This window comes from Anoplophora glabripennis, unplaced genomic scaffold (assembly GCF_000390285.2).
Source record: "Anoplophora glabripennis isolate ALB-LARVAE unplaced genomic scaffold, Agla_2.0 scaffold620, whole genome shotgun sequence".
In the NCBI taxonomy this organism is placed as follows: Eukaryota; Metazoa; Arthropoda; class Insecta; order Coleoptera; family Cerambycidae; genus Anoplophora; species Anoplophora glabripennis.
In genome coordinates this window covers 11,019-35,217 of record NW_019416776.1, presented here as the reverse complement: position 1 = coordinate 35,217, position 24,199 = coordinate 11,019, and the positions used below count along the sequence as shown (strand labels likewise).

At 32.0% G+C, this 24,199-nt stretch overlaps 2 protein-coding genes across 3 annotated transcripts; both read left to right on the top strand.

Moving 5' to 3' along the window:
• Positions 1-2,763: 2,763 nt before the first annotated feature.
• LOC108911380 (zinc finger protein 90-like) lies at positions 2,764-8,830 on the top strand. 2 transcript variants are annotated; one of them, XM_018716303.2, is made up of 5 exons: positions 2,764-2,939; positions 3,016-3,318; positions 3,685-3,926; positions 4,437-4,922; positions 7,153-8,830. In XM_018716303.2, exons 1-5 carry the CDS (start codon positions 2,823-2,825, stop codon positions 8,540-8,542), a joined length of 2,538 nt encoding a protein of 845 aa, XP_018571819.1. In that variant the 5' UTR covers positions 2,764-2,822; the 3' UTR covers positions 8,543-8,830. The 2 variants fall into 2 exon arrangements, with proteins under 2 accessions (XP_018571819.1, XP_018571820.1); XM_018716304.2 differs by lacking the exon at positions 4,437-4,922.
• Positions 8,831-13,486: 4,656 nt separating this feature from the next.
• Positions 13,487-20,713, top strand: LOC108911383 (zinc finger protein 99-like). Its single transcript, XM_018716308.1, has 4 exons — positions 13,487-13,662; positions 13,739-14,038; positions 18,747-19,006; positions 19,488-20,713. The coding sequence occupies exons 1-4, from the start codon at positions 13,540-13,542 to the stop codon at positions 20,311-20,313; spliced, it is 1,509 nt and encodes a 502-aa protein (XP_018571824.1). The 5' UTR covers positions 13,487-13,539; the 3' UTR covers positions 20,314-20,713.
• Positions 20,714-24,199: the final 3,486 nt, after the last annotated feature.

Sequence of the window (24,199 nt, the reverse complement as noted above, 5' to 3'; positions counted from 1 at the left end):
GTAAATAAAAATTTTATTTGAGAATCTGTACATTTTAAGTATAAAACGTTTTTCAGTACGTAAATAAATGTATGTAAAGAACGTAATTAACATCACATTTCTTTAATTTTCCTCAAGTATGTATCCCATATTATTATTAGAAGGTAATAACATTATTTTCATTATTGCACATTGTTTTATATGTCCGGCTCTAACAAAACGTTACAGTTATTGTAATATCATATTTAAACAATTCTAAACATTAAACATTTCATTAAATATTAATTGCTGCCGGTTTCGTTATATTTGGAATTGTTGAATTGGTGCCACTTTGGTCTAAAAAAATATTACCTCCATAAATAATTCTTGCACTTCCAAATCGCTGTCCATTTTTAAATGGGAAATCAGTTGAAAGCAAAAAGTTACAGAATAAAGCAAAGGTCCAGATAACTATACTTTTCTTTTTTTTAGGTTAGGGTCGTTTAAAGCACTAAAGTGTTAAAAGTACAATTCTATTCTGTTCCTTTCTGGAGCAGCACAGGGCGTAATGCACCAGTGCATGAAGTCTAGTGAATGGAAAACGGTAATTATAGCAAGCGTTAGTTCATTTGCCTTTGTTATATGTACAACCAGACATAAACAGAAAAAAAATTGTGGTAGCATATTTATAACACAAGTCTAGAAAAAATGTATGTTCGTGACTTGCGCAGACCGCGCGTAACAGCCCGAATTTATTTATTTCTCTTGTGCCGTTTTCAATTCGTATTATGTTAGGTGTTAGGTTAGGTTTGCGGTTTGCCTTTACCCGTTTGCCTGGCTTCGTTGTTCTTCATCGTTACCAGGGAGAATAGTCTCCATGATCGTTACTTTGATGCTATTTTATGTGATAATTTATAGTGTGTGCAGTTGTGGTTATTGTAAGGTGCATATAAAATAATGAATATTGATGCAAAATGTTTAAAACGATATGTGTAGAGATTTCGAATTTTGCGTCACATCTACCTAAACATAGTTATTATACCCACTACCTAATACCTATTAAAGACAAGAGGACAAAAACTAAAAAAAATGGAACATGGAACTATACGTTTCGGAGAACTATTTGAAATACGGAAGAATCAAGTGAAATATATGTCATTTATTTTATATTTTGTACAAATGTTTATATTTGTGTACGTGTATAGGAATGCTTAAATAAAAGAGTTTAAGTATACCTACAAATATTTATTTTTTCAAGATATCCTTTTGTATCTTATTTATTTCTACTGTAAAATTTATTATAAAAAGGTTAGATGTAATATTGACTATGCGTAGAAGAAATTGTAACTTCTTTATATTATTTTTCAGTAATGTTATTTGTTTTTCATGTACCTACCATTTCAAGATTCATTATCATAACTAATTTTTTTAATTATCATTTCGTCATTGTTACCATATTCATGATGGTCTCAACATTAGAAAATTTCCATTTCAGAAGCGTATTTGAACAATATAAAATGATGTGTAGCTTTTTTAAAATGCTTCTGATATTGTTTTGTGACATTTTTATTTGTACGATGAATGGCAGAATCCGTAATCCATATTAGAAACTTTTTCAGTGGCTTCTCAAAAAGAAAAAAATTCTTGATAAAAGTTGCTGCATCCCCAAACTAGAAGAGCAGTTATTTTTTTTAATATACAATAACATTTTTCAGTTAAATTTTTTGAGAAATCAGAAAAAATTGTCTGGATTACGAATTAAGTCATTCACAATACAAATAAAAATATTACAAAAGAGTATTAGAAATATTTAAAAAATTACTCACACTGTTTATACTGTTTCAAAAACGCTTCTGAAATGGAAATTATCTAAAGTTGAGAGCATTATGAGAACAATATGGTATAAAAATTATTATGTTACTCAAACATTTCTGAAAATATACTGAAACGTAAAACAAAAATATCGAGTGCATAAATGGAACATCAAAAGAATGTTACTGAAACCAATTTTTTGAAACGTTTCATTGGAAACGTATTTTGGGGAGGACATCTTCGGTTTCTTTTGGGTTACCAGAACGTTGCATGGATTTTTTATGAAACGTTTCAAGAAAAATGGAAACATTTCTGGAACATGTCAGAAACTGAAAAATGTTTAGTGGGGAGAGATAATCCCCCTCGATCCCAAATCATTGAGGCCAATTTCTAGCCATGGAATAATGGCGCGGTTAATTATTAGTTTGTTCTGTACTCATTTCTTTTTTAAATTATCATTTTTGTGTCATAACTCCATAAGTTATTTTACAATTGTTTTTATCAACCTTCGTTAAAAAATCAATAAATACGTTAGAGGATATTACATTTGCCATACTTTTCTCAAATCATTGTTTTACTAATTTTACTATGCTAAAAAAATCAGAGCCATATATAAATTTCCCAATAGCAGAAATAATTACAAATAATTACCACAATGAAATAATCTGTGACAGTAAAAAAACTTCTTCATGAAACACATTCAGAAATCCTAACTTCATAGTTGATTATAAAACTTTTTTGGAAATAGTTGTGCTTAAAAGAACAGAGGAAAACGAACAAGAACACTTTAAGAGTAAAATGTTCTAACCTATTGGAATACAAAAAGCTAATCTGAAGTGTTTCTGAACTGCTACCGAAGTTAAAATTTTTGCTAATTGGAATGCATGAATTCTATTCTTTCAACAATGGAAGACGAAGAATACAGATCAGAGATAGATTAAATATTTGATATTTGACATTTGATATTTTTTCAGCATTAAACATTAACAATAAACAAACGTGGCATTGCGTATGTACATATATCAATTTATATTTAAAAAAAAATAATTGCAATGCCTAGTTTTGAAGATATATCGTGTAGGCTTTGCCTTAAAACTGTAACCGATACAAGTTTTAAAGAAATAGATGATGTTACTAGAGACGTTCTCTATGCGCTTTTACTGCAATTGGTAAGTCTTTAAGTTAGCGACTAGTATATTATATACAGTCACTTTTGTTTTCTATATAAAATAAAATATATTTCAGAAATGTAATGGCGAGAGCAAACAGGTATTGTGTAATGCTTGCAACGAGAAACTAAATACGGCATTAAAATTTAAGACAATATGTCTGAATACTAATAATAAAATTGTTCAATATGTGAATTGCGAGGAAATGGTACAGCTAGACTTGAAAGAAATTTATATGCAGGAAAAGGTAGACGGGCAGTTAACGGATATTTCATGTGATCAAAAAGTGTGTAGATTATGTATGCTGCTGATAAAAAATGAATTTAGGTGCATACAAACGGAGGAACTCGATACTATTCAGGAGTTTATTCCAGAAATGGTACGTATGCTGTGATAGCAACATCAGAAGCTGCAGTAATGTTGAATAAAAATTTAGCAAACAAATTTTTTCCAAAACAGTATTTTGTCAAAAACGAATGGTGCTCACATGTTTCTTATTCATAATTTAGAATCCGCATCTTGAAAATTTTTTATATTCTGATATAAAAAAATTATGGAATGTCTATCTTTTCTATTGAGTTAGTTTTTAATACTAAAAAACGTATGAGTTTTGTATTATTTAGGATGTTTTATTAATAATTGTTTGTAACAATCTTTGTATGACGTTTAATTTACCATACGTTTGTTTTTCGTTACTAATTTATATACTTTTGCGACTACTTTCAGAAATTGTGTCTTTTTTTAGAATGTTAACATCATCAAAGATCCTATTATTTGCAATTTATGCTTTGATTCCCTGTGCATTCATAATAAATTTATAAAAGATTGTCTAGACGTAGGAAATGAAAAAACTACATCACCACTTAATTTTTTCATCAAAACTGAAAACTTTGACGAAGAATCCAAAATGAACGAATGTGAGGAAATGGAAATGTCAATCAAAACAGAAAGCATCGAGATAAAATCAGAAAAAAATGAGGCAGGAAGGTAAGAAGGGTATTTTGATTTGTGTTTTAATAAAAGGTGTATTCCAAAATATACAGGATTTTTCAAAAATAGGTATTTGACGGTATGTGTCATCGGTATAAAAATAAGCATCGAACAAAGACTTTTATTTTATTTTGAATAAAATAAATTGGTTTTGCCAAAAAAACTTTTTGTTCTTTATCTCTAAAAAGTCCTGTTTACCTGAGCATACCTTATATAAATGTTGCCTTAACACAGAACAGAAATAAATGATATAAATAATAAATTTGTCAAAAATATTTAACGGCTGTTTTGTAATTGATTGATTTTGGAATGTTTTGAGCAAAAAAAAATGTGATTTTATAGCATCGAAATTTTTTACACATTTGTGAATGTCTCGAAATTTCTGTGATCTAATTGTCATATAATTGGTGCTTTTATTATATTATAATGTTATATTTTACACTATATCATGAAGAAGTGTTAGATGGGGTTTTCAAGTTTCTTTGCTGATTCGTGCAATTTTTTCAGTGACAGTTTTACTCTTAAAACAAAAGAAGAAACAGTTGAGAACAGCAATCATCAATATGAGAACAGATCACAAATGTACAAGTGTGATATAGAAACCAAACACAAAAGCAATTCTACCGACTTAGACCAATGGGAAAAACCAATGAACGTTTCACCAGTCGAAATGTACAGATGTGATAAATGCGCCTACGAATGCAAAAGTAAGAAATGTTTCTGGAAGCATCAGTTAAGACACGGAGATCCCTCCAAGGTGCGAAGGTACTTATGTAATACGTGCGATTATAAGACTGTATACAAGAATCACTTCACAAATCATCAGTTGAAACACAAAAACACTTGGGAGGTGCAGATGTACACTTGCGATCTTTGTGACTTCAAAACAAAGTACAAGAACAGCTTACAGAGCCATCATTTGAAACACAAATGTCTTGCGGAGGCACCGATGTACAAATGCGATTTGTGCGAATATACGACTGACCAGAAAAGGTACTTTACAAAACATCAATTGAAACACAAAAACGTTTCGGAAGTACGCATGTATGATTGTAATATTTGTGATTTCAAAACTAGATACAAGAGCAGCTTCGACAGTCACCATTTGAAACATAAAAATCCCAGCGAGACACGACTATATACGTGCAATCACTGCGATTTTAAAACAAAGTACAAATACAACTTGGATCCTCATCTATTAAAACACAAAAACCTCTCTGAAGTATCAATGCACGCATGTAACAAGTGTGACTATGAAACGAGAAATAAGAAATGCCTCCGAGCTCATCTATTAAGGCATAAGGCTGCATCGGAACTTACAAGTGTAAAGTCTGCAAATTCGGATCTAAACTTAAGCGTAACTTAAAGACTCGTCTTAAAACACTGGTACTCTAGAAATCCAAATGCACAAATGTGATATGTGTGATTTTAGGGAGAAATATAACAGCAAGCATTTTTACAGTCTTTTGAGAGTTTGTAACTTATCAAAAGTGTAAATTATTATTACCATATAATTTTGTTTTTTCATACTGACAAAAACGAAAAAAATGTGATTAAGAAAATTCAGATGTATATTATTACAAAAGAATTCAATCTGCAAATTAATATTTACATAAACACAAATATTATGATTATACAGTAAAAATGTAACCACAAGAATTTTTACATGATATTTTTAAGCAATCCTGGAACTTTCAACGCAGGCGTAAATTCCTTGAAAACAAAAGTTTGAAAAAAAAATGCTATCAACATATCTAGAAATGTTTCTATTTTCAAGATGAATTCACATTTTACTGAACTATATCTGGAGATGTTTAACATAAATCAAATTAAAGATAAAATTTCATCAAATTTGATGTAAATGTGTTAACCAGTGATATAGTCATCCTAGTAAGGAGAGGAAGGAGATACTAAGGACCTCATAAATTCGATATACATTTAACAATGTAAAGTCTGGTTATGTATAAAAGCACGTCTTTGGCGGAAAGTGCTACTCGACCTGTTTTGACCAATAGTTTTGTAGCTGCACATATTTGATTATTGTTTACGCGATTGGAATATGTAGGTTGACTTTACACGTGAGGTAATATGTCAGTAGAGTGGTAGATAGGAATAGACAAGTGGCAAATGTTAATGGCCCGATACGTCACCGCTTCGTTTTATTTATTTTTATTTTCAATTTATCGGTTTATGGAAAGGTGTTTTCCTACTTTCTGCGTGAAGTATGTTTCTACTGGAATTGAAATAAAATTTCCCGACATGCACTATGTCGGCTTTTATTAAGTTTGATTTAAGTTAAAATTTAAAGTAGTATTTAGTGAAGCGTTTTTGTGTGTGTGTTATAATGCTATTTATTTCAGTTCTTAGTGACGGTACACTGTGTCTGTGTCTTCATTGTTAAAATTGTGTAATGTGATGAAAAAAGCTTACACTAGCCTGATAAGCGTCAAGGTATGAAAATTATGAAAAAAAAAGTTAAAAAAGGCAGTTTTTACAACAAAATATGAGTATTTATGATGTTCGTATGGGTCAAAGGTAGCCTTTTTTCAAAGTTACACCCTGTATATTTTTAAAATGCATATTTACACTGAAAAAAAAATATTTTCAAATCATTTAAACCCTTTTCGAACCGCTCCTGACAGCTGATCTACAAGGGTTGATCTACTGTATTCGGTCACTAACCTAGATTTTAATATTTTTTTAATAGTGAACGACAAAAACAGACTTCTTTACATAGACACATAAATGAATCAGATATTTCTTTACATTTCAAATATTAACAAGTATTATTTATTTGTTAGTAAAAACAAATGTTTAAGGATAATAATTGTTTTCGAATGTTAGGTTGTTTAGAATTTTTAATATTACTAACTTCCTCGCTATGTTTTATACTTAAATAAAAGTTTCTAGAATTATGTTCAATTAATTATTCCGTTTGTAATACATGTACCTTATTGTGTATTATTACTTTTCAAAGAGTAGTATCAAAGAGACTGATATCAAAATGACTGTCTTTTTTAGACCTTTCGAATACATGGTTAAAATTAATGACATTATGTCTAAATCACCCTGTATATTAGACTTTCCAGTTTATTCGTTATGTTCGGGATTTACTAGCCAAATATGTTAAAAACCGAGGTTGTCTATAATAAATCGTACAATTAGTTTATTTCACAATCCAGAACTATAGAAAATGTTTGTTAATTTGTGCAACTTTTTTCAGTGACTGCCTTCTTCTTAACTCAAAAAAGGAAACGCTTCAGAACGGCAATAATGAATATGAGAACAGATCACAAATGTACAAGTGTGAAATAGAAAGCGAACACCAAAACAATTCTATGGACTTGGAAGACCAGTGGAAGAAACCAGTGAACGCATCACACATCGGAATACACAAATGTGATAATTGTAACTATGAAAGTGAAAGTAAGACATGTTTCGGGAGGCTTGTGTTGAAACACGGAGATCTCTCCAAAGCGCAAGGGTACACATGTAATGCCTGTGATTATAAGACTGTATCCAAAAGTCACTTTACAAATCATCAGTTGAAACACAAAAACACTTGGGAGGTGCAGATGTACAGTTGTAACCTGTGCGATTTCGAAACAAAGTATAAGAACAACTTGCAAACGCATCATTTCAAACATAGAAATCTTCCGAAGATGCCAATGTACAAATGTGATTTGTGTGAGTACACGAGCGACAACAAGAGGTACCTTAAAAAACATCAGTTGAAACACAAAAACATATCGGAAGTGCAGATGTACAATTGTAATATTTGTGATTACAAATCAAGATACAAGAGCACCTTTGACAATCACTGTTTGAAGCACAAAAGTCCCGCCCAGACACAAATGTACACATGTGACTTCTGCAATTTTAAAACAAAATACAAGTACAACTTGGATCCTCATCTATTAAGACACAAACACCATTCCGAGGTCACAATGCATGCATGTGACAAGTGTGACTATGAAACTAAAGATAAAAGATGCCTCCAAACTCACTTATTACTGCACAAGGATTCAGTGTACAAGTGTAGGTTGTGCGACTACGAAAGTAAACTTAAGGGCAACCTAAAAACTCATGAGTTAAAACACAAGAATTCTTCAGAAATCCAAATGCACAAATGTGACAAGTGTGACTTTAGTACAAAATATAAGAGCTGCCTACAAAATCATTTCCTGAGCAGACATAAAGATGCTTCCGAAACACGAACGTACAAATGTGACGTTTGTAGTTTTGAAACGATGCACAAATTCAGCTTAAGTAGCCATCAGTTAGTGCACAAGGACCGTTCAGAAATACACATGTACAAGTGCAGCGACTGTGACTTCGAGGCTAAACACAAGAGCAGCCTCAGAACCCACGTGCTGACACATAAAAGTCCGTCGCAAGTGCATATGTACTCGTGTGACACGTGCGACTATAAATCGAGATACAAGAGCAAAGTCGATAGCCACCAGTTGGTACACAAGAGCCCTTCAGAAGTACAATGGTACAAGTGCGATACGTGTGATTACGAAACTAAACGCAAACAGAATCTCAAACGTCACGTGTTGAAGCACAAAGAAGCTTCACGGGAGACAGATGTACAAGTGTTACCGATGTGATTATAAATCCAATCGAAAAAGTTGTGTAGTATATCATTACTTGGTGCACAGAAACGCATCAGAGGTGTAGATGTACAAGTGTGACTTGTGTAATTTTGAAACGAATTGTAAAAACGGTTTGAAGTACCACCTGTCGACACAAAAACTATTAAAATAAAAACATTGTTATAATATACTTTCGTTGATAGGTGATCTTGCTGAGGCAGGGCCGCTAGGTTAGGGGTCAGGGGAGTATTGAGCACTCCCCGAGATCCCGCGTCTGTATCCTTGCCAGGAAAAATGACAGACTAGTAAATACTGGACGTTTACAGAAATCTGTAAATACTGATATGTATTAAAAGACTTAGAATGTTTGAACATTTTTTCATTTGTTCCCTTTTCATTGTTTCATACTGTTATTAATATTTATTAATATGTACTTCAAAGATGTTCAATTCAACGATATTAACAGTATAATACATATAATATAATGATCTTATTTCTTTAACCACAAGTCTAATGCGTGATGTAAATGTCCATTGAGTCCTTTCTCAAAATTACAAATATTTATGGAAATATTAAATTACAAAAATCACAATACAATATAAAATTTTAAAATGCACTAATTGAAAATTGACGCTATTAAATTACTCAAACATTAAATTTAACAAATAAATGCTTGCTCTTTTATTGGAAAGAAATGTATTTAATCACTTACTAACTAAAAAATACTTTACTCAACAATCTGTCAAGCTAAAGTCATCTTCCCATCCACATGTACCCAAATACTCGAGGAACTGCAAGTAATTATGTAATTTAAAACGGGATACTGATATCTGAAACTTAGAAGTTAATGTCGAGAATTTTGGTAGGTCATTGGCTTATTTAGTAACATAGCCCCACGTTTGGCGCCATGAGGAGGTTTGGCTGTATCTGACGCTCGTTGTAAAATTAACCTCCCCTCATCTGCTCTCAGCGTATTGAGAGGGTTGTAAATCCTCATAATTAGTCCGGAAGAAGCTATTTTTACTTGCGTCAGTCGCCGGCTCGCAGATAAGGGGTTCACAAGTATCTGGAGTGTTTCCGCTTTAACGTTAGCCACGAGGAACGTAGACGCGGAAATTTTCTTCATTATGAGTTCTAGTTTTGCTTCAGGTTGATGACTCATGCTCTAATTTGTTTTTGGTCCTTTGGACACAGGTTTGTATTACTTTAAATGATTCGTGTAACAGGTCTTCAACTGAACCCTGTATATCACTGGTGGATCTGCTATCCTAGTGTATGAAAATCCCTGTTTTTGCACTGGGTAGAAGCACTATAATGTATGGCCTCCTTAGAGTGCCGGTACGTTAAGCTTTAGAAGCTTTAGAAGAATTGCAGGTTGAAAGCTCAGACTAATAAATAAAGGGGACGCCGTTATTTACAATCGATAGTGCGCCATTATTCCATGGCTAGAAATTGGCCTCAATGATTTGGGATCNTAATTTTGACTTTCCACCTGTTGCACCAGGTTTCAAGTTGGTCTAAGGAGTTTTGGAGGAGGGAGACGGAATATCTAGGATCTACGGATTGGGATGTGATTGTCAGGTCGTCGGCGTATAAGTATATGTTGATGTTGGGGGAGATGTGGGATGTCGGAGTTGTAAATGGTGTATAGGTGTGGGGACAGGACGGTGTCCTGGGAGACGCCGGCCTCCATGGAAAGTAATGCAAATAACTGATAAATAAGTAAAAGTGAGACTTACCTGGGCATAATAATAATAATAAACAGACCTTATTTCCACTATTCGGTCACATTAATACAAAAATTTAGATAGGCGTATTCACACGACTCGTGCGATGGCACGCGTACCATGGGACGGCTGTCGTATGGAAAAACCCTAAGAAGGAAGCGGTTCACTTTCACTAGGATCAGAATGAAGAGCCGGCTCAGTGAACCGGATCAGTCATCAGAGACAACTAACCGCCCATCTTTAATGTGATGACTGTTATGTGATGGATGACTGATGAGATATGAGGCATGAGGGTGAAAGTGACAGGAATGATTGAAACAGAGCTGATTGTTGCGCCATCTGTGATTTCTGCACACAAATTTCTTCAAATCACTGCCGTTTCAAACCATTCTGCACAGTTACCTATAATGAANGGATTGAAACAGAGTTGATTGTTGCGCCATCTGTGATTTCTGCACACAAATTTCTTCAAATCACTGCCGTTTCAAACCATTCTGCACAGTTACCTATAATGAATATTTTAATATTGAGTTTGCTCCTTATGATAAGCGGTGATGTCAGATTTAGAACAATTACTAAGATTTACGTTAATTTGAAAATTTTCTGGCAAATAATAATTGATAACAAGCCTCTAGTAATAGCATATTTTCTTTCTTACACCTCTTGATTTTTTTTTCAGTGCAGCGAGGAGGGCGAAAAAGATAAAATGTATGCTTCAATTGAAAATAAATTTATTTGTAATACTATTTACACTTGGTAAGCAGATTTTATTCAAATCATTTTGCACATTGATAACACGCGCCATTATTCTATGGCTAGAAATTGGCCTCAATGATTTGGGATCGAGGGGGATTATCCCGAGTTGAACCTCACTTGGCGAAACACCCGCAGGTATTCCGCGTATCACCACCCTCAGCGTTTTTTCTTCGCTGAGGGTGAAGGTGTGGTACTCCTACATTGATAACAGAGTAAATAAAAGATTCATTCTATACCTATAATTTAAAAGTTTTGATTCCCATACTTATTAAGGTATACCATTATTCTTAGGTTATAATGAAGGTCGCGGGTTTCTCAAACGTTTTTCGTTTCGTTTTTACTTTTATGAAGTTTATAGTAACTTTCCAGTTTTTTTATAATAAATATGTATCCACAATCTGACAACTCTGTACTGAGCAGTGGTGCGGGGGATCACGCAATTTACTCGCGCTCTCGCGGATTAATGTCCTTTAACGCCTAATTGAATTTGATTATTTGTATTAATATCTATTAGTCAATTGTTGATTTTTAAGTTCAAATTTTAAAATTGTGACAATGTTGTTTTATACATACTAACAATGGGTTCGAGGAAAAGATAATTTTGCTAGACCCCATATTTATTTGTGAATATAACTTTTGATGTAAAATTTATATTCCGATTTGTGTATTAAATAAAATATTGTAAACATTTACTTTTTTTTTTAAATGTATTTAAACAAAATGTTCTCATCTCGTCTAATGTCTATGTAGTTAATATAATAGGTTAATATTTTCACATTACCTTGTTAAGCTTGTTAACATTTAAGTGACTGTAAAATGAACAGTCCCATGTATTATTGATGTATAATTGATTTGTTCCATCTCCATTTTCATTCAAATTGTCGTTCTACTTATAAGGCATTTTAAAATTGTTTTAATCTATCTTCATTAAAAACAAATCGGTGAATATGGAAAACGTAATATCCTCTAAAATATTAATTGATTTTTTTTTAAATGAAGGTAGATCAAAACTATTTTAAAATAACTTATGATGCTAAAATGACAATTTGAAAGAATGGGATGGAACAAATTAATAATAAACAAACAATTTAGTAGCAAGAAGAGCGTCAGAAGAAAGGGCCCTAGCCGGCGGGGCCCAGCCAGGACAAAAAGAGGTCCCACAAAGCGCCTACACCGGCCGCATTTGCGGTCGGTGTAGACGACGGATGGGGCCCACCTACGAAGGCTGTCCAGGCCTACACGAGATGAGGCAGGATAAAGAGGGATAATCCCCCTCGATCCCAAATCATTGAGGCCAATTTCTTGCCATAGAATAATGGCGCGTGAGGCCAATTTCTAGCCATGGAATATTGGCGCTGTATTATGATTGGCTAGTTACCGATTGTAAGTTTGTTCAGCTTCCGCACGAAAGAATATATGTAATATCATCAAATTTTTAATTTTTTCAGCGAACACTAGAGGTTCTAATAACAATATTACTTTTCTGTTCAAGTTAGTATTACAGTTTTCGATACATAAATAGTGCTAACGATGGCGTGTTTTCCAGGCCCATTGTGAGGTGGCGCTCGTACGTTCGTGATTCTGCTCTTCCTATCCTTTTCACGGGTCTTATTTTTTTAGGCTTATGTTCTTATCTATGATATGAGGTGATATTTGTTTATACACCATACCGCAATTCTTTTTTAATCCAGGTATTTATAAAGAAAATTATCTCCCTGTGCTTTGTTATATAAACTGTCAATTGTCAGCTATGCTGACTTGGTAAGTACTTGAAAATAAGTGTTAAATCTCCATAAGATGTATAGGTTTTACGACTTTTATAATAGGATACCTATTTTTAATTTTAGACAAGATTTTCCAGAGAGTCCTTGGTGAACCTAGTACGAAAAAGAAAAAGCTCTTTGCAGAACTGGCTTCCTCATGAATAGACGAAAATAACAATCAAGCCTGGTATGCACTATGCAGTACTTATTTAATGTGATGAGACGATCCTCAATATATGTAGCAGCTCGATGAACTAATGTGTGCATATATAAGAAATTCGTGGCATATATATACATAAATAAATGGATCTAATAAAATATGGATTAAAAATAGTAATGGTCTAAAATTTCTATAAATGAAAAAAGTATTTTATTATATTTAATTGTAATTTAAGTAGGAGATGAATCAAACAGTGTGTACAGTTTCTGATCTTATTTGCATTAACAATTTTGTTTCAAGCTGGTTGTCATTCTAGTTATACAGTTTTTGAACGAATTGTCACCTATTTTAGTAGGGCAGAAATAAATATTTATCTTTTAATAAATAACTATACATTCTATAAAGCGATGTTATGACTATATTTTTGAACAATAAAAATTGATGACATATTTAACTTGTTTTTTTTGACAAGCTATCTAGTCAATTTTATTATTTTTGTGTTGACAACACTGGTTCCTCTGTTGTGAGTAGGTTATTATTTTGTGAGGTTAGTGTTTGGTTTTTGTTTATTTTGCACATTCTTCTCTACGATTGTGAGGAAGAAAAATGCAACCAGAAAACTTTAAAGAAACATTCTGCAAGTTGTGTCTACATCCTATAAGCAATACAAATTGCCAGTTAATAGGAGAAATCACAAAGGACTTTCCAGAAATTGTTTTGCCAAAATTGGTAAGATTAAGTTATGTATTAAGATTTTGTTTGTATTTTATTTTTATATCAATCTTTAATTACTAATCTGTTTCAGAATTTGAAGGAAAGAGATAAATATTTCATGTGCAACAGCTGCTCCGTGAAATTATCTGCCGCTCTTAACTTTAAATCCGCATGTATGGGAACTGAGGATATAATTATTTCTTATGTTAATTCTAGTAAAACGTCAGTGGTGGATTTAAAGGAAATTTATCTAAAGGAGAAGGGAAATGTTCAGTTAATTGATATAAGGGAGAATCAGAGAATTTGTCGATTATGTTTTCAGTTGGTGACGTGTGGATGCGTTTCACTAAATGAAGTGGATGTTGACATAATTAATACATATATACAAGTTGTAAGTATTTTCAAAGTGTTTAGAAAAATATTTGTGTGTTCCCATAAATTAAATTATACAGGGTGTTCCTAAATATCATGTACATAAGGGAGGGGGTAATTCTTTGGCTAATTTCATGACTAAAAGTTCATATAAACATAGGTCCGCAAACACTTCATTACCGATCTACAGTGTTGAAATTTTAAGAGTTTTTTAGTTTTTTCTCTATAGCTCCCACAGTTTTTGAGATATTTAGCTCAAATTTGGAATATAGGTGACGCTGTAGGGCATACATCATAGGACATGCCAAATGGTCGTGATATTCTACAGAGTGATATTTTTTCGAGGTTCATGTCCCCTTTTTTCCCTGAACTTTTGTGCGGTGCGCCACTGGTAGATTCTACAATCAAAATTGGATTTTATGTTTTGTTGAGAAACTTTTTTGCTTCTTATGATTTCTTCGTATCTGCGACCGTTATTGAGCAAAAAAAATAAAAAACGATTTTATGTAATTAGTTAGATGAAATTTAAAATCTTAAAATGGTCCAGTAGGCTCTGGTTTTATTTAGATAATCTGTTGTTTCTATTAATTTTGACAGTTTATTCGCCACTACCTGTTAAAAATTAAAGCTGGGATGACCCATTTCAAAATTCGTAAAATTTGGCATTGTTATGAGATTATAATGAGTATTCACTTTTACACCTTACAGTTTGTAACATAAACCTTTAATTTTTAAACATATGCAGACCCAAGTTACTATTTCAAATGCGAACTGTCAAAATTAATAGAAACAAGAAATTATTTAAATAAAGCCAGAGCCTACTGGACCATTTTAAGAATTTAAATTTAATCTAACGAATTACATAAAATCGTTTTTTATTTTTTTCTCAATAACGGTCGCAGATACGAAAAAATCATAAGAGGCAGAAAAGTTTCTCAACAAAACATAAAATTCAATTTTGATTTTAGAATCTACCAGCGGCGCACCGCAGAAAAGTTCAGGGGAAGAAAAAGGGGCATAAACCCCGAAAAAATATCACTCTGTAGAATATCAAGCCCTACAGCGTAACCTATATTCCAAATTTCAGCTGAATATCTCAAAAACTGTGGGAGCTATAGAGAAAAACCTAAAAAATCTTAAAATTTCAACACCCTGTAGATCGGTAATGAAGCGTTTGCGGAACTATGTTTATATGAACTTTTAGTCATGAAATAAGCCAAAGAATTACCCCCTTCCTTATGTACATGATATTTAGGAACACCCTGTATATAGTGCTATATAAACATAAAATATTTATAAAGTTGATAAGGGTCATACTTAATCTTTTTTTATCAAGTTTTGTAAGAGATAGAATGCAATGTCTACATCACTACGAGTTAATTTTCACAAACCTCAATTAGGTCTTGAATGAGAAAAACTGATTTAATAAACCATTTTTAACCAGTTGACAGAATTTGGAATTCCAGTGGCGGAGATACGGGGTATCGGTGGCATATTTTTCTAAATTAAATAGTACGCCACTTCTTTACGGTAACAATTATGGCATTTTCGGATTCGTCTTTCAATTTTCTACAAATTACTGATCTCTTATATTTTTCGAAAAAAGCCTGATTGAAAACACACTTCGATATTCGAATAAAATGCGGTTTAAAATTACATAGTAGGTTGCAATAGCAACTTTGACATTTTGAGCAGTTAAAAGAAAGAATAAATAATGCTTTTTATCACATTCAAGAAACAATAAATTTCGAACAAATTACATTTTTGTTACTAAAAAGATATTGTGCCGCCTGTGTTCGTGGAGGTATTTTTGAGCATTTGCTCAAATAAAATCATTAATTATTAATTAATCATTATTAATTTCTTTATTCGAATGATTAGTGTTTGTCATGTCATTTAAGTAAAAGTGCTTTCTGTTCGTTTTGTAAATTTTACTTGAAAATCACTTTTTTTTTTCGAAAAACAAGAGGGTAGTAATTTATAGAAAATTGAAAGACGAATGCGAAAATATCATGACTGTTACTATAAAGCAGTGGCATACTATTTTATTTAGAAAAATATACCACCGATTCCCTGTATCTCCGCCACTGGAGCATCTAAATTTTAGGAAAAAGCCTCAGATTTTGGATAATTTTTACGTTCATACATGTACCCAATTTCAAATTATTTCACTTACTAGTTTTTAAATTATTTAAAAAAGTTAAAAACACTTTTTTAAGTTTAACACCCTGTATCTTTCTAACTTTATACGAAAGACTTCCCTTAAAATTCACCAAAGAATACGAGGTTTAATTTTTGGTCATTGTTTGTGAATCACCCTGTATATGGTTTATTTCAAGTAGCAAAAATGGTTGCGGTAAGCATCTAAATAATATTTAAAATCATTCATAATGTTACTTCATTAAAATAAAATAATGTTACACATTCAACAGTAATTACCTAGATGTGGTTTATCATTTTATCGTTTATTTCAATAGAGTGCATTCAAGCAACATGAAGCAAGAATAAATTTTTTCACTTGCACTCTTCAAAGAAAAAAAGCGAACTTAAATTACATTCACATTTGTTAACGCATTTCATTTCTTTCCTTATTAAAAGAAACTAGTTTGATGGTCATATGTTCATGGATAATCAAAAATTGAAGTTGAAGTAAAGCATTCGGTTGGCTGTTCTTGGTGACCATTCAACCTCATTTTTTTCAATTTTGACCTTAATTTATTTATATTATTTTCCTCATTTATTATGTTTTAGATACAGTATTATTTTGCCTTTCAATATAATATAAGGTAAAAGTACAATCGGACATACATACACATCACATAAATGAATAAAAGTATTAAATTAGGTCATTAAATTATGATTAAAAAAGCAGAAAACTGCTTTAATTAAAAACTCTTAAGAGATAAGAGCAAAATATTCCTAGATGTATTATTCTTTAAATTACGGATTATAAGTAAACAATTTTATAACTTATAAGATAATCAACATATACGAGTATAATGTGACCCATTTCAAATGGAACCACCTTTATAAAAAATGTATTTACTGACTGATTTAACCTTAACAAATTTAAACTCGTTTTCTAATAATTAGTTATGATGAATATATTCATAATCCAATTTTTACAGGGGATTTTTCACCTTCATTATTGCATTCTTATCTCCACAATTAATTAAAACATCAATCTGACAAAATATTTCGTTAAAATGATCTCTATGGAAATCAGTTAATTTCTGTTGTTGAGGTGGACTACAAAATGTTAAAAGGAAGCATTTATCGAGAGGTTGCAGTTTGGATTTAAATTAAAATTCCAATTATTCGAAAAATTTCGGTAAACGTTGTTATAATTCGCAATTCGTCTTTTAACTTTTTCCCCATTTGGTATGGTTAAGACATATACAGGGTGATTCAGTCATAATGTCGTTAATTTTAAGGAAGGATAAGGAAAAATTATTAGAATACGAATACACGATTAATAAAATTAAAAATGCATATTTATGTTGAAAAAAAAATATTTTCAAATAATTATTTAAACTCCTTTTTGGACTGCTCCTGACTGCTGGGTGAATCTTGACCTACCGTATTGTGTTTCTGTGTATTTTTTTGTGTTTTTAATAGTTAAACAGACTTTTTTTAAAGTTGATTAGCTAAATTGTTGCCTAATAACTGACTATGCCACTGGATTGGGGTATACAATCCTCAGTGTAGTTTCTACCAAATTTCATAAAAAAATATTCATTAATTAATATTAATATTAAAGTTTGTCTGTCAACTAATTATAATTATGTATTAAAAAAATACTTATATTGATTCAAGCCATAAAGACATACATTATTTTTGATTTTTTGAAGAAACAGTTACAGAGTAATAAAGATGTACTGCCAAAAACGCATTTTTTTAAATAACACCAAAATGGCTGATAATATTCACATAAACTTGACACAAGCCTTTACATGATCGATTGCAGTTGATATGAATAGACTAGACTAGAATAGTATTAATTTGTAAGTATTTACCTTTTACCTTGCGTTTACCTATTAACCCTTTTGCCACTAAAGGGCATATATGTCCCACGGCATTTTAGGTTTCAAAAATACAGTAGAAGTTTTTTTTGAAAATACGTTTTTTTGTATAACTATAATACTTTTATAGGCCCTCAGAACAAGTTTATTCAATATTATCTTTTTAGCATGCCACATTTTAAATTTTAATAATAATTTTTTTTAATAATTTTTGAGGTTAACTAAGACTGGTATTAATAAGGTGGACTGATGTGTATGCGAATATATACCTAGTACTAGCAGCACGGTTGGGACAGTTTGAATAGGGATTTATAATGCATTGGTATGCTTGCAGTGTTTTTTAAAATTTCCTTGGGACATATATAACCCAATAGTATTTTTAAAGCAGAAAAAATTATATTGTAGCCGTAGCGAAAGGGTTAATGTGTGTTTAGTAAAGATTTATGAATTTGAACAAGTCACATATGTTGTACCTTTATAGTTCAATTGTGCTAATTTAATTGTAACAAAACATCAACGCAAATATCTATTCATGAATCATAAACTCAAATTGTCTATGACTATCGGAATCATAGAATTAAGTGTGTAACTGTATTTACAGTTGCAAGAAAAATAGTTCTAATGTACAAGCTTTCATTTGTTTCTTAAAAAAAAAACGTTCTGCAAGAATTCAAATTAAACTGACGCTAATATTCTTTGTTGTAGGACATCAGTGCTACCCGGGACCCAGTAATATGCGGTCCATGTTTTGATTCCCTTCATAGTCATGGCAGTTTTCTGAAGAACTGCATTGATGCGCAAGAATATAAACATATAGATAAGCAATTCAATATTAAAATCGAAGAAACTGAAATAAAACTGGAAGATGGTCAGGATGCGCTGGAGAAATATGAAAACATCGATAAGCAGTCTTATATTCCATTTGAAAGGGTTGATATAAAGGTAGAGGACGATTACTGGCATGGGTAAGGAAATGTCAATAAATTTTGTAATTGTAAATTTTTTTACACTAATTGTTTTTTTCCTAAACGGGGATATACATTTTTAAATGAAGTAGCAAAAATGGTACCAGTGAATGTAGAGCCAAAAATAAGAGGATTGAAGTAAAAATACCTTATATGAAAATTGCACCCCTGAGGCGATATACCCTCTTAAAGGAGGGGATTGAAATTCACATTTTAATTTTTTTCTTTAACATGAGGAATGCTAGAGACACAAAACTTGGTATGAGCATCCTAAGAATAAAGAAACAACTTTTCAATATTTTTTTCATATATCGCCTCAGGGTGCAACTGGTACCATTTTTGCTACTTCATTTAAAAACACTGTATAAAATATAAAGCTTGAAAAATCTGTGATTTAAACACGTTTTAGTTTGAATTATCCGTTTTCCAAAGCTCTGTTTTGTCTTATGTTCATTTCTTTTCAAACTATTCATTTTTTCAGTGAATCTTCTTCATATGGCTTTGATGAAAAAATTGATAATGAAAAGATGCACGTTTGTGAAGATGTGGGAGAAGTAAAGAGCGAACGCGTGCTTAAATGTGAGACAGGATTTAATGACACCTACAAAAGCGAAAAGCCTATATTTCAGAATTGTGCGCCTGCTTTAGACACACCGTTGTACCGATGCGATGAATGTACATATGAAACTAAACGTAAACCGAACCTGATAAGGCATCAGCTGAAACACAAAAACCCTTCAGAAGTAAGAATGTACAAATGCGATACTTGCACTTACGAAAGTAAATATAAAGGCGACATAAACAAGCATCAGTTGATCCACAGAAACACCTCGGAAATCCAGATGTACAAGTGCAGTATTTGTACTTACGAGGCTAAATGTAAGAATTACCTAAAAATGCACGAATTAGTACACAAAGATTCTTCAGAAATCCAAATGTACAAATGTGACACCTGCACTTACGAAAGTAAATATAAGCACGGACTGGAACTGCATCTGTTAACGCACAAAGACCCTTCGGAAATCCGAATGCACAAGTGCAACACGTGTAATTACGAAACCAAACGGAAGAGCCACTTAAAAGTGCATCAGTTACTGCACAAAGACCCTTCGGAGATCCACATGTACAAATGTCATTCCTGTACCTATGAGACTAAATATAAGGGATCCCTAAAGGATCACCAGTTAAAGCACAAAAACCCTTCGAAAATTCAAATGTACAAGTGCGATAGGTGTCCTTATGAAGCTAAATATAAGAAGAATCTAAGAAATCATCAACTAACACATGAGAACTCTTCCTCGACTTGATTGTGAGAATGTAGTACGCGTAATGGCTTCTGTTAATAAAAGTTATGCTACATGTCATCCGTCGGTACATAAACGTCAAAGTATTAAAATGTAAATAATGTGTTTTCGAGATCATACCTGGGTGCAGATGTACAAATGATTTCCAAACAAGGCATAAACTTGTATTTTATTTGAAGTACTGTGTTTGGTCTGTGAATTTTAATGAGAATAACATGCATTTACTAATCCATCTGATATGATATGGCAATAGGGTCAGGGGCCTCATTTAATACAAAAAATATCCATATTTTGTAGTGATCTGTATCACACTGAAAAATATTGATATTTAAAACCTTTTCAAATATGGGGAACATTTAAATGAGAATTAGACAGAATTTCAAGTGTAGTAGTATGGTGTTAATATAACTTGCAATCTTTGAGTAGTTTTTAAGATTTGAGTTACAATAAAAATTAATATCTTAAGATTTGTTTTTTCTTTGTCTAGGAAAAATTTTACTGTACAAAAAGGAGGAGGGCCCCTTTATTTTTATTTATTATTTATTTTTGGCTGAAAAAATCTGAAAAATTTTTTTTTTAGTACCTACTAGCAATACTGGATCGTTTCCACCCTAAACGGACCAACCCCTCACCCTCCTTTCCCCCTCCACCCCCCTTAAATGCTGGGGAAACCATCGCTTATTAGAGGAATCTTTAAAGAGCTTAGAGATGCAAGACATTCAGTTCCTATGAATCTTACATATGAAGAGTTTTTTGGGTCACTGTTCACGAATCTGGTCTCAATCTCGAAATTCAAGATGGCGGACAAAAAAATTGTCTTCAAAATGCACAAATTTCTGTGTTGGGGATTTTTGTGGCTTTGGGTATCCCATTTGGTGAGTATAAAAATTGAAATGTCTTCAAAATGCACAAATTGTGTTGAGGGGTTTTTTGGGATATATAGGATACGTCATTTCGTAATTTTGCCTTCAGATTCGTAATCAGAGACCCAAAAAATCCCACTACACAAAAATGCATAGACATTTTAATTTTTTGTCCGCCATATTGAATCCACCATTTTGAATTTCGTGATTTAGAGTCCAGATTCGTAATCATAGACCCAAAAAACCCATTACAAAAAAAATCATGCAATTTGAAGACATTTCAATTTTCTTTTCCGCCATATTGGATCCGCCATTTTGAAATGACTTCAAACAATGTTTTCTGTAGTAACTTGTAAAAAATAGTTATGGAAAAATGCAAGCTAAAAATGTAAGTATGTCCTTAAAACAGAAATTTAAGAAAAAATTATATTTTGCAACGACTTCAAAAGTGCTGAATTAATGTGAATTACTTTTTTATTTAACCAATATCTACCCTTTTTACTAATTTTATTTTACACACCATGTTCTGATTTTTATCTAATTTAAAGTATTAAGCTGATTTAAAACAAATTCAAAAAAAAATTCTATGAAAGTGAAGTCCAGTAATGTTCTTCGATATTAACACCTAACTCCACAGACGCTATTGTTAATTTTGTGTATATCCCTAGATTCATATGAAAAAATCCATAGAAATACATAACCCAAATTAGAAATCTGTCAATAATCCGTAAAAGTTAAACTAACTCCATTTTATAGAAAGTTTGTTATCTGCGCATTATTGGATAGACAAATTGTGTAATAAAATCTATAAAATGTATTACTGGTTGCCTATTTGCTATACAGCCTAACTTAAAAACATGTTTAAACTTTCTCCACGTTGTAACACTGAAATAGTGATCATTAGATATAAAGGACAAAGGATCTGTCTAGTTGTTGACATTGCCCACATTTTTAGGAGATGATTCCACCAATGTAGGGTATACGGTCACTGGTCACACTGGTCAAAGTCATACATGCCGTAGCTGACGGAGGCAGCAAACGACATTATTTGATCAGCGGCACGGTATGAAAATTACTAAAAAAGGTGTAAAAAATGAATTTTTACAATAGAACATGAAAAAATGTATTTTATGTATTTTTAAAGGTCCAATGTAGCCTCCGTATAAATATGACTCTCATGGAAAGTTCTGTCCCGTGTATGTTAAAGCTTAATTTATTCAATTAATAACTGTAAAACACGACGAATGCAAATTATACTGATTATTATGCATACCGACCTACACTCCATAGCTGAAATAGAAGTAGCGGAAGTGAGACGTGAGGAGTGAGGAAGTGATAGAAATTTTTCTTTCTATGATTTGACAAATGAAACTTATCGTACATACTTTGAAATGTATTAAATGATAAAAAATAATGATACACAGTCCCACAAAACAAAATCCTGATCTGAGTAACCGACCACAGTATTCCTATGTAATTTTCAACGCTGAATCCAAATCCGAGGTTCAAAATAATTCGTATAATGCTTAAATTATGTGTAGAGCCAAGAACATCACTTAAATAGAGAGAAAGTTATGAATATTACTATCATTACGAAAAGGACACGCCTTCTACTTCTGTACCCTTCAGGACATACACTGTAGGAAAGCGCCGATGGTCTATTACAAGTTACTTGAGAGCGATAAAGTAAGACATAGAAATCCATGCGATAGAGAAGGATGGCTATTCTCTTTGTCACCGCCCGTTTCGCCCTTCCACAAATAAAATCCACTTCTTATTTGTGGAAGGGCGAAATGGGCGGTGACAAAGAGAATAGCCATCTTTCTCTATCGCATGGATTTCTATGTCTTACTTTATCGCTCTCACGTAACTTGTAATAGACCATCGGCGCTTTCTGACCCTGTAGATCTGCGTCATGAAAACTTCTAGCTTACAAGCTCTGGAGAATGCAAGGCAGACATGGTGGACGATGAACACAACCAAAGAACCAAAGCACTGTTTGGATTCTAGTTTAAAAAAGAATAAACTGGTGCCAAGAACGACTTAAAATTAAATTACATATGTATTTATTTTTACACAAATTTTGACTTTGTAATGATAAAAATTATTAACAATTAAAGAATTCACAAAGTTTACAAATCTCGTATCCCGGCTGTTACAAATTCGCTTCTCACTACAGGGATCTCAGAAACTATAAAAGATGCGAAGTAGCTTAAATGGGGACAAAGTTTTTGAAATATTTGAAAAACCCGAACTTTTGGAAATCCGTATTTGTTTCATTTCAGCCTTGCTTGAGGTGATATTGAAATAAGAACACTTTCTCATAGCAACTTTTTACCCTCTATTCTATTTCTTTATTTAAATAACTTATTTAATTCAAGTTTGATTAATCTCTCATTTGGCACACCCACTAAGTAGATGAAAGAGAAAAGTTTCATTACGCGCACCTAGAGGGCACTTTACCTAGAACTCAAAATTTGTTTTGTTTATAATTGTTTTCTCTTGCTAGACATCACAGTAATGTAAACATTATTGAAAAGAGAAAAAAATGTCAGAAACAATTATGTATTCTTTATTCAAGCCGATAAATTTAACCATTTAGCGGGAAATCACTATTAAAGTGTTATTAAACATCAAATTTTTGATAATTCTATCTGTAATTAATCAAGTTGCCATGCTGTAATATCTTCTCTTGTAAAACTAGCTTCGTTGTAAATTCAGTATCCTCATATTTTCTACAATGCTATTACATAGTTGAAAAAAATTATTATGGAGAAAAATCAAACTTATACCTGCTTTAAACAATTTTTGTTACAATTCTACACCAAAATTACTAATGACATTTATTTGTAGTATTTTATTTCGCATTAATAGCGATTTTCTGGTAAACGGTTACATTTATCGGCTTGAATAAAGAGTACATAATTTTTTCTGATATTAAATAAAACTACGTTTAAGAATTGGATTGTTTATAAAAATAATTCCAAATGTATATTTCTAAATATATTAAAGTATGTACTAAACAT